Source organism: Macaca fascicularis, chromosome 12 (genome assembly GCF_037993035.2).
Source record: "Macaca fascicularis isolate 582-1 chromosome 12, T2T-MFA8v1.1".
NCBI classification, from domain to species: Eukaryota; Metazoa; Chordata; class Mammalia; order Primates; family Cercopithecidae; genus Macaca; species Macaca fascicularis.
Genome location: NC_088386.1, coordinates 114,556,309 through 114,566,668, shown reverse-complemented (window position 1 = coordinate 114,566,668; position 10,360 = coordinate 114,556,309). Strand labels below are relative to the sequence as shown.

The 10,360-nt window shown below is 47.8% G+C and overlaps 1 protein-coding gene across 6 annotated transcripts in view; it reads right to left on the bottom strand.

Moving 5' to 3' along the window:
- Positions 1-397: 397 nt before the first annotated feature.
- The window catches only part of PLCD4 (phospholipase C delta 4), a 29,928-nt gene continuing 19,965 nt past the window's right edge, over positions 398-10,360 (bottom strand). For 4 of the 6 annotated variants that reach the window (XM_015432794.4, XM_074010124.1, XM_045367722.3 and 1 more), the window contains 10 exons: positions 9,804-10,005; positions 7,980-8,124; positions 6,842-6,994; positions 5,842-6,033; positions 4,392-4,548; positions 3,922-4,038; positions 3,511-3,683; positions 1,639-1,774; positions 1,177-1,326; positions 398-1,097 (listed from right to left, as the gene is read on the bottom strand). In XM_015432794.4, coding sequence (XP_015288280.1) covers positions 991-1,097; positions 1,177-1,326; positions 1,639-1,774; positions 3,511-3,683; positions 3,922-4,038; positions 4,392-4,548; positions 5,842-6,033; positions 6,842-6,994; positions 7,980-8,124; positions 9,804-10,005 — 1,532 coding nt within the window. In that variant the 3' untranslated portion in view covers positions 398-990. The remainder of the gene's footprint in view (positions 1,098-1,176; positions 1,327-1,638; positions 1,775-3,510; positions 3,684-3,921; positions 4,039-4,391; positions 4,549-5,841; positions 6,034-6,841; positions 6,995-7,979; positions 8,125-9,803; positions 10,006-10,360) is intronic. The other 2 variants (XR_006691160.3, XM_065526090.2) reach the window with 2 other exon arrangements.

Sequence of the window (10,360 nt, the reverse complement as noted above, 5' to 3'; positions counted from 1 at the left end):
GGCAGATGACTAGAGAAGAAAATCTCCAATTCAGAATTCTGTAACTGCTTCACAGTATAATTCTGTAGTGCCTTACTATATAATTGATCATCTAAACTGGGACACACTGGGAAAACTTAAAGAGGGTACTCTTAATAATTATGCTGGGACAACAGACATAAGCCAGGATGGTTCCAGCCAGAATCTTCAGGAAGGCTGGGACCACATAATCTTTTGTCTTCTTTTGCCCTGATTCTTAAAAGCCATACTCTGTGTCCTTCCTATGTAGCACATGCAGGAGGTCTCCTGGGAACTTCTTTGTCTACCTTTTCCTTCTCTCACCTGACTACCCAGATGTCCCCACAACCCTTGTACCTCCCCTCCTTGCCCAACAATGACAGGCCATATCGAAGCCAAATTGGAGAGAGATGTATTTATACCAGTGGGGCTAAGGAGGAAGCAGTCCAGTGGGGACTGTGAGTGCTGTGCAGTGTTCTCTTGAAAGTCGTACAGTCCTGGGGTCAAGTCTCTCCCTAATCTTGGCCAGGGAAGCCTTGAGCCTTGATTTATCCTTCCCTTGGCTTTGGGCTTTGAGGAAGTTGGGAGTGGAGGGGATGATGCTTCTTTAGGTTTCTCTGTTCCAAGCCCCTCTGAATTTCTAACTGCAATCTGCCCTCACACAGAGTTGATGGGAAAGATTAGTCATAGATGTTGGTATGGGATTGAGCCTACAGCAAGAGGAAGAAGGGAACTCCAGTATAGAGTACACAAAGGGAAAGGGCAGGAAAGATACCAAAGGCTTATGAAAACAAGGGAAGGAAAGAAAAGAGAAAAACGGTGGAAAATCAGGTCCCAGATTTGCTTGTTAGGAAGGATGAGGTAATTTTGTGCCTAGGAATGCACAATCCAAAGCTTGGTTTTCACCACTTCCATTTGTTCTCTAGAGCGTCCTTCCAGGTGTTTCGCACCATCTAAAGCCAGCACACCAACCCTTCCCGTGAAGTGCCCACCTCAGGACTCATCCCCCTCCAGACCTTCCCGAATGCAGATATACACAAAGATGGAAGCTGGGCAGAGGCTGATGCCATCTTTGGACAGCAGGTGAATGTGGCGGTAACCTGGAAGGGGCAGGAGGACAGCATTAAGAAGGCAGTCAGACCTGGGGTATTGGCCAGGGGTCAAAGGGGGCTGGCTCACCTTGTTGCATGCAGCTCCAAGGCAGGGTGTACTGACCAATAAAGTCATTTCGGGATTTCCAGTCATAATCCATTACCACAAAACGCAGCATGGCAAGTTCAGGCACCAGCACCCGGAAACACAGTGTCTGCCCCCAGTATGGATTAAAACCTGAGTTGGTGGATAGAAGGAAATGAAGAAGACATTATGACAGTCTTCTTGACTGGGTTGCTTTTCTTGTATTCTCATTTAATCTAGATGGCAATCAGCATTTTATAGGTGAGGAAGAAGGCTCAGAGTAAGCAAGTAATTTGCTCAGGTCACTGGAGCTTTTAAGTAAAGAGCTAGGATTCTTTGTACTGTTCCACACTGCCTCCCATGTAGGGACATGCAGTAACAGAGACTATACTTAATGGAAGGCAGACTAGAAGGAAAACTAATCATGCTCCTACCCCTACTTCCCCAGCACTGCCAGTTTCTCACCATTGTTCTCCACATAGTTGGTCTCCTGCCGTGCTGTGTCTAGACGGACACCAAAGATCTGCACTTTCACCAGTGGATCCACAATGGACCCCTCTTTGGTCTTGTTGAGTTTGGGGAGTTGCTGACCACTGATCACCTGTAACGAGGGCTCTGGAATCTCACGAGTTCCTGCTCAGCCCAGCCCCACCTGACCCTACTCCCAATCCCAGGGGAGGAGAAGCTTTTTGGTTTGCAGAACATCCTCCATGGGTAATATATTTTCTTCTAGTGTTCTATCTGCAATTTACAATGCATCCAAGGGCCGGGTGCAGTGGCTCACACCTGTAATCCTAACACTTCGGGAGGCCAAGGTGGGTGGATCACTTGAAATCAGGAGACCAGCCTGGGCAACATGGTGAAACCCTATCTCTGCTAAAAATACAAAAATAAGCAAGGCATGGTGGTAGGCGCCTGTAGTCCCAACTACTCGGAAGGCTCAGATGGGAGAATCACTTGAACCGAGGAGGCGGAGGTTGCAGTCAGCCAAGATCATGCCACTGCACTCCGGCCTAGGCAGCAGAGCAAGACTCTGTCTCAGAAGAAATAAATAAATAAAATAAAATGGATCCAGGTAGAAATTCAACAGTTTGAAAGTAGGCATGCTAATGACAGCAGCCTCTTTTTTTTTTTTTTTTTTTTTGAGACGGAGTCTCGCTCTGTCGCCCAGGCTGGAGTGCAGTGGCCGGATCTCAGCTCACTGCAAGCTCCGCCTCCCGGGTTCACTCCATTCTCCTGCCTCAGCCTCCCGAGTAGCTGGGACTACAGGCGCCTGCCACCTCGCCCGGCTAGTTTTTTGTAGTTTTAGTAGAGATGGGGTTTCACTGTGTTCACCAGGATGGTCTCAATCTCCTGACCTCGTGATCCACCCGTCTCGGCCTCCCAAAGTGCTGGGATTACAGGCTTGAGCCACCGCGCCCGGCCTTTTTTTTTTTTTTTTTTTTTTTTTTTTTTTTTTTTTTTGAGACGGAGTCTCACGCTGTTGCCCAGGCTGGAGTGCAGTGGCGCGATCTCGGCTCACTGCAAGCTCCGCCTCCCGGGTTCCCGCCATTCTCCTGCCTCAGCCTCCTGAGTAGCTGGGACTACAGGCGCCCGCCACCGCGCCCGGCTAATTTTTTTTTTTTGTATTTTTAGTAGAGACGGGGTTTCACTGTGGTCTCGATCTCCTGACCTTGTGATCCGCCCGCCTCGGCCTCCCAAAGTGCTGGGATTACAGGCTTGAGCCACCGCGCCCGGCCTTTTTTTTTTTTTTTTTCAAAGAGACACGATGAGACTGTCGTCTAAGCTGGAATGCAGTGGGGCGGTCATCACTCACTACAACCTCTAACTCCTGGGCTCAAGTGACCCTCCAGCCTTAGTCTCCTAAGTAGCCAGGACTATAGTCATGTGCCAGGCTAATTTTTAAATTTTTTGTAGAGATAGGGGTCTCACTGTTGTCCAGGCTGGTCTCAAACTCCTGGGCTCGAGCAATCCTCCTGCCTTGGCCTCCAAAGCGCTGAGATTACAGGTGTAAGCTATCGCTCCCAATCAGCCTCTTTTATAGCACTTCATGTGTACCAGGAGTTGTAAGAACTTCATATTAACAGCTATACTCCTTATAACCCTGTCAGGCAGGTGGTAGTGTTACCCCCATTTTGCAGGTGAGCAGACTGAGGTATGGAGAGGCTAAGGAACTTGCCCAGCATTACCCAATTAGGAAGTTGTGGTTTGAAGCTAGGCAGCTGGCTCCAAAAGCTAAAACTAGACAGTTAATATTCCTGTCAGGCCTAGCCACCTCTTCCCTCACTTCTATCCCAGTTATCTCAGTTTCTTCCCAACAGCTTATTTCCATTGTACCTGGATTAAGAGAGTCTGGGCCTTGAAAGGGCTGATGGGTCTCTCGGGGTGGAAGGAACTTTGGTTATCACGCAGGAAGTCTGGCTTCAGCACATAGCCACAGCCACCATTCTGGCGGAAATGCCCATCACAGATGTCCATTTCAAGCCCTGCAGTCTGCATATTCATGGCCACTGAGGGCCCCAGGAGAAAAGAAGAGCAAGATTCACCATGGAGGCCTTCCAGCCCCTCTTTCAGGGAGTTAAGAAGATAGGTATTGGGTGCACGGTACCTGCTGGTAATACCTCCACTGATAGCACTTCTCAGCCTAGTGATTTTCTTGAGCATTCCCCAACCCTACTGTCACTAGAGAACTTATTTCCCACCTGCTGCTCCTCCACTCCCTCTTCCCAGTTCCTGCTGCTGCCTCACCCATCTGGCAGCCTGCATTCCAGAGTTCCTGGGGGTTGTAGTTGGAAGAGTCTGTCCTCAGGCCGCTGGGATACACACGGCTTAACTGCCAAGTATTGTGCTGCACAAACTCATTGCCTGTAAAAGGGTATAGAGAGGGAGATGAAAGTGGGGTGGAATCTCCCACTTCCCTAGTCCCAAGGACCCTGCCTACCCTTCACCCTTCTCTCCAGCATCTGAAGCTGGCTCCAGAAAGTTTCACTATGCCTCTCTATTCTGTTCCATCCAGACCATCTTCCCCAGCTTTCCTGCCCCTAGACCCTTGAGCCACTATTCATAACTCCTCTACCCATGCCTGTTCTGAGGAGTTTCTGAACTCCTTCATCCCTCCTTAGATACCTTGTCTTTTTTCTTGGGACTTACCTGCCAGTCCTTCGGGCCTGAACCTATCCATCCCACTTCCCTCCCCATCCCTCCATTTTGGTCCTGACCAGCCTCCTTGATGAGGCGCTTGGCCTTGGTTTCAGAGAAAGATGATATCTCATAGAAGTGGTAGTGCTTCTTTGAATGTGTGAAGCTGCGGAATGAGACAGACTTCAAGTAGATAACCAGGGAAGAGAGGGCTGGACACAAGATGGTCTTGGATTTCTGGAAAAGGTGGAAAAGAAGATGGAATTGAACCCTCAGCCGTCTGAGAGAGAAGAAGCTAATGGCCATCCAACCTAAACCTCTGCCCACTGCCTCCCCAGTGTATTCTCCCTCCTGCCTCACCTGCTGGGACAAGAGAAGGGACCCAGGCTTGGAAATAGGAGCCTGGGCCACAATCTGACAACAGATAGACGGACAAAACAGCGGACACGTCACAACCTGGGGGTGGGAATGGGAATAAAGGCGGTCTGCATGTATTGCTGGGATCAGTGTCAGCCTCTGGGCTTGTGTTTGCTCTATGTTACATCCTGGGTAAGAGGTTTTAAATTTATTATTTTTAAACAGAGAGGCATTATCCTCCCTCCCTCTCATTTAAAAAGAACAATAATCTTTGGTCAAAATGTACATGAATCCAGACAGATATGTCAAGGTATGCAAATGGTCATGGAAGTCACACCTGGAAGGATGTGAGAGTCCCAGAGTTATATCTTTGGATTTGTCTCCTGAATTCCCATTTCCATCCCTGGACATGGCAGCATGTTAGACACCACAGCCCCAGAAAGCACAGGATAAGCTAGGAGTCAGTCGGCTGAGTGAGCCACACAAATGCACAAGAGAGAGAAAGGCAGACTTCAAACCAGGATTTTGGAGGCCCCACCAATGGCATCCCTTCTCCCTGTGCCTCCCTTCCCCACAGGGAGATGGACCACTGTAGCATAGCCTTCTCAGAGCCTTCAGCCTCCCCACCTCAAAGCGCTCTCCTTCCTGCTCTGGCTACTGCTGGTCCTTCCTAAAACCCTTTCCAAGAAGCTTTCTCTGTGCCCACTTTGGCTGAGGTCACAGCAATCATTCCAGTAACCCCTACTTACCCAATATAATAATGTTACACATACAGACACACACATCCCCTCATCACTGGTTTTCAAGCTGGCCTTTAAGAAAACCAAGAAGTACAAAAATGTCTTAAGAGTCACTAGGGCACCCAGGAGAAAGCCAAATGGGTGCTTCAACTAGGATGGTTCTGCATTTATCTATTTTGTATAAGATTTCATTAATAAAAAAAATTGAAAGATTGTGTGGCCCAAAGAAGTTGGAAAGCCACTGCAACATACCTATATAGGGCAGTATATAATATATGTTGATGCCATATATGCATTCTTAAATCTCCTTCATTGGGAGGAAGGGTCATTGCTCCTTGGCCCTGCACCTTGCACGGCTCCAGTCTTCACAAACAGGCCCTCAGCTTGTGCAAGTTGACTAAATACCAAAGCAGAAAGACCACTCCTGGCTTACCTTCTTTTTGTCCTTAATCTGAAGGTTCTGCTCCTGGGGCTCAGGCTCAGACTCAGTCTCAAACTGGGACTCCAGCGCCAATTCTGACTCATGCTCACCCTCCAGCCCAGGCTCTACTTCCTCTTCCTCATATTCCAGGTCTTCCTCAAGTGTTAACTTCTTCCCCTTCACCAGGATCTTCCTCCGAAGCTCCTAGGGGACAAAAATGAAGGGGCCTGTCTACTTGTCTGCTCTCGGGTACTCCTGGGAAAACACTCCCCAAAGTGCTGGGATTAGAGGCGTGAGCCACTGCACCTGGCCTGAATAATCTTACTGTGGGAAAGCCTTTAGAAACATGACTTGAAAACTCAGGGCCAGGCGCAGTAGCTCAGGCCTGTAATTTGTGAGGCTGAGGAGAGTGGATCACGTGAGGTCAGGAAGTCGAGACCAGCCTGGCTAACATAGTGAACCCTCATCTCTACTAAAATACAAAAATTAGCCAGGTGTGGTGGTGCACGCCTGTAATCCCAGCTACTCAGGAGGCTGAGGCAGGAGAATCACTTGAAGCCAGGAGGCGGAGGTTGCAGTGAGCCGAGGTCACACCATTGCACTCCAGCCTAGGCAACAAGAGCGAAACTCTGTCTCAAAAAAAACAAAAAACAAAAAAAATCTGTCGATAGCTGCTTGTTATGGGAGAGGTTGGGATTATGATAGGAGGGGAGATTTCCCTTTATATGGTTTGTATAGTCCACAACAACTATGAACTACAAGGAAAAAAAATCAAGATACTTCCACTGAGAAAAAAAAAATGTAAATTGTTTATTTAAAACTTAGAGAACTATAAATAGAATTCTGTGTTCAATTAGATTTTAAGTTAAAATTGTCTCCAAGGACATTAAAGAGCAAGGTGGTCCATCCGAGGATAGAAAAAAGGGAACAAAGAGGGGCATAGAGGAAGGAGCCCAGGTGGAGGAATCCGGAAGCCACAGCAGAGTCTGGGCTGGAGGAATAGTGTCCCTACCTCAGGTGAGGGCAGCTGAGTGGGCAGCACCCCATCCAAGGTGGTGCTCAGCAGCTGCTCCCCCAGGATCTCAGTCAGATGGCGGGCCATGGTCTGTTGCTGCTCCCAGCTGCAGTGGGTTTCCAGGGACAAGATGACTGGGTAGTCTGACGTCTGGTGGTGAGGGGAGGGAACAGTGGATTCAGAGTTCTAAAACACCGCAACCTACTTCTTCAAGTACCTGCTTCCTAGGCCTCCCTACTTACTCACTCAAATGAGTATCCTGATCGCTAAACTCTTCCAACTCCGTTATAGGATTCAGTGAGATCTTGCTGGGTCTGAGGCCCATGCCTGGGACACTGCCCACAGCTAAAGACACATTCACATCTTGGAATCCTAAATCTCATACCTGTGCCAAGTCTGACCCAGGCCCCTCTGGGACCTTTCAGTTTTCAGGCTCTGAGTGGGAAGGCCAGGCCACATTTCCTGGTTATGTGTTCATGTTGCACTCTCATGTTTTCATCCTCCAGATTCCTGTTGTTCTTCAGCCCTGCTCACCACTATCTCTGTGTTTCCTATCCACTTCTTCCAGAAGGGTGATAGAACTTGTTAGAAGTAATAGTTTTTTTTTTTTTTTGAGATGGAGTTTCACTCTTGTTGCCCAGGTTGGAGTGCACTGGTGCAATCTCAGTTCACTGCAACCTCCACCTCCTGGGTTCAAAGGATTCTCCTGCTTTAGCCCCCCAGGTAGCTGGGATTATAGGCATGTGCTACCATGCCCAGCTAATTTTCTATTTTTCTGTTTTTAATAGAGACAGGGTTTCTCCATGTTGGTCAGGTTAGTCTCAAACTCCCAACCTCAGGTGATCCACCCACCTCGGCCTCCCAAAGTGCTGGGATTACAGGTGTGAGCCACCATGCCTGGCCTGAAGAAGTAATAGTTTCTAACCATAAGTAATCACCTCCATAACTATGAATTATTAGTAACACGTCCAACACTTATTCATAATCAGCCTTTAGTATTTGCCTGATGCTTTACAGTTAAATCCTCTCTTGATGGAACTTCCCTTGCACTCCTCCACCCTCCCCAGACCCAGAGCCAGTCGCTCTTCCCTCAGACCTTCTGGCCTCACCAGTGTCCCCATTCTGGGGCTACTACCTGGAAAGCATACTGTGCTACTGTGGCCACGACATCTTTGAACAGGATGCGGGAGGTCAGGGTGTGTCCATGGTAAACGACAGGTTCCCCACTAGGTCCATCCCATACATCCACCTCCACGCAGCGGCACCCCCGCTTCAGGGCCCTGAAAGAACCCCATCCCCCCAAGAGATAGGAGAGGTCAATATCGGATCTTCTACCTGGGGACTGTCTCCCCACTCTGAAGAGAACAGCGCTCACCAGCACTTACCCATCCAGACCCCTTCAAGCTACATCTGCATAGAGCCTTCTCCATCCATGGGGACACTGCTGCAAGCTCACGCTGATCTCCACCCATACTTCAGCCCACCTGACTCACAGTCCTTCCATAGCAATCTATCACACATTGCCTCATGATGCTTCTGGTGTTCTGGTTTTACTTATTTATTTATATTTACTTTTATTTTTTTGAGACAGGGTCTAAATCTGTCACCCAGGCTAGAGTGCAGTGGTGCTACATGGCTCACTGCAGCCTTGACCTCTCAGGCTCGAGCGATCCTCCCACGTCAGCCTCCCGAGTAGCTGATACTATAGGCACACATCACCATACCTGGCTAATTTTTGTATTTTTTGTAGAGACAGGCTCTCACTATGTTGCCCAGCCTGGTCTCGAACTCCTGGGCTCAAGTGATCTCCCCGCCTCGGTCTCCCAAAGTGCTGGAATTACAGGCATAAGCCATTGTGTCCAGCTGGTGTTCTGGCTTTATATCCCTATACAACACCCTGGTTATTCAAACTGTCAGTATATTTACACCTTAATTTCTCAGCTAGACTTCCTAAGGTGGAAACTATATGTTCCATTCATCCTTGTATCCCTTGAAGCTACTAGTTCAGTTGCTGGTAATAAAAAGATATCTTGACTATTCAATCTAATCTATGATTAGTCACAATAAAATCAGCAACTGCTTATTAGCTATTGACATATGGATTATCTCTTCACAACAACCCAGACAGAATAGGCACTGTTACCATCCCTGTTTCATAGATGGGGAGACTGAGGCATAGAGGTTAAATACTTAGCCCCAGAGTACCAAGTGAAAGAGTTAGAAATTATATCTGATTTATATTTATATATTATATCTGAAAGATATAATTTCAGATGGTCTGACTCCAGAACCTATATCTATCTATCTATCTATCTATCTATATATATATATATATATTTTTTTTTTTTTTTTTTCTTTGAGACGGAGTCTCGCTCTGTCACCCAGGGTGGAGTGCAGTGGCGCGATCTCGGCTCACTGCAAGCTCCACCTCCCGGGTTCACGCCATTCTCCTGCCTCAGCCTCCCGAGTAGCTGGAACTACAGGTGCCCGCCACCTGTAATTTTTTGTACTTTTTTTTGTAGAGACAGGGTTTCACTATGTTAGCCAGGATGGTCTCGATCTCCTGACCTCGTGATCCGCCCACCTCAGCCTCCCAAAGTGCTGGGATTACAGGCGTGAGCCACCACGCCCAGCCCAGAACCTATATTTTTAACTCCTATTCTCTATTGCCTTCCATTTAACAATCTGTTTATTTATTTGTTAAATATAAATCTGTGAGGGCCTCTGAGTTCCAGGAGAGTTTCATAGCTTGTGAAAGAGAAGTTCCATTTACCCATAGGGTTTCATTACCATTCTCCCACCAATCTTCAATATCTCTACCAAGTGTCTCTGGTACCCAGGGCTCCTCAGCCCCTAAACCCCCACAACACTGTCCCAATCTGTTAGACACTGACAGCTCCCCTCACTTTTCTACACGGTCCCTCTCATGAGTTGGACCCCTTCTCTACCACCACTGCACCGTATATATCCCTCGACGCTGCTCTGGCCACAAAGCTGGTCCCCCACTAGGTAGGTGTTATGAGAGGAGCAGATGAAGTAGTGGTTCAGGGGTTGAGTCATATCCTGATAGATGGGGAGGCAGGCTGGGTTGAAGATGTCTCCATCCTTAGAGCAGAGGTAGCTGAGGAAGCCATCCATGCTCAGCACATGCCGCAGTTTGCCTGGAGTGTGGATAGGGGAACACTAGGTGAGAAGCTCTGAATGGGAGCATCCCAGCACACCTACAGACCATCCTTCCTCCCACTCCATCCAGAGTCCTGCCTTTCAGATGGCACCCATTCCCAGCCTTTAGATCCCAAACTTGCCCCACCTAGTGTGTATCATTTCAATCATTCCCACCCCCAAAGAATGTTAAAAGGAATCATTAAGATTATTCAAGTCCAGTGCTATCCAATAGAACTTCCTATAATGAGATAAATGTCTTTTTTTTTTTTTTTTACTTTTTTTTGGTCTTTTTTTATGTTATAGTACTAATGAGAAAAAGTTTTATTCTGCAGTGTCATATATAGTAGCCTC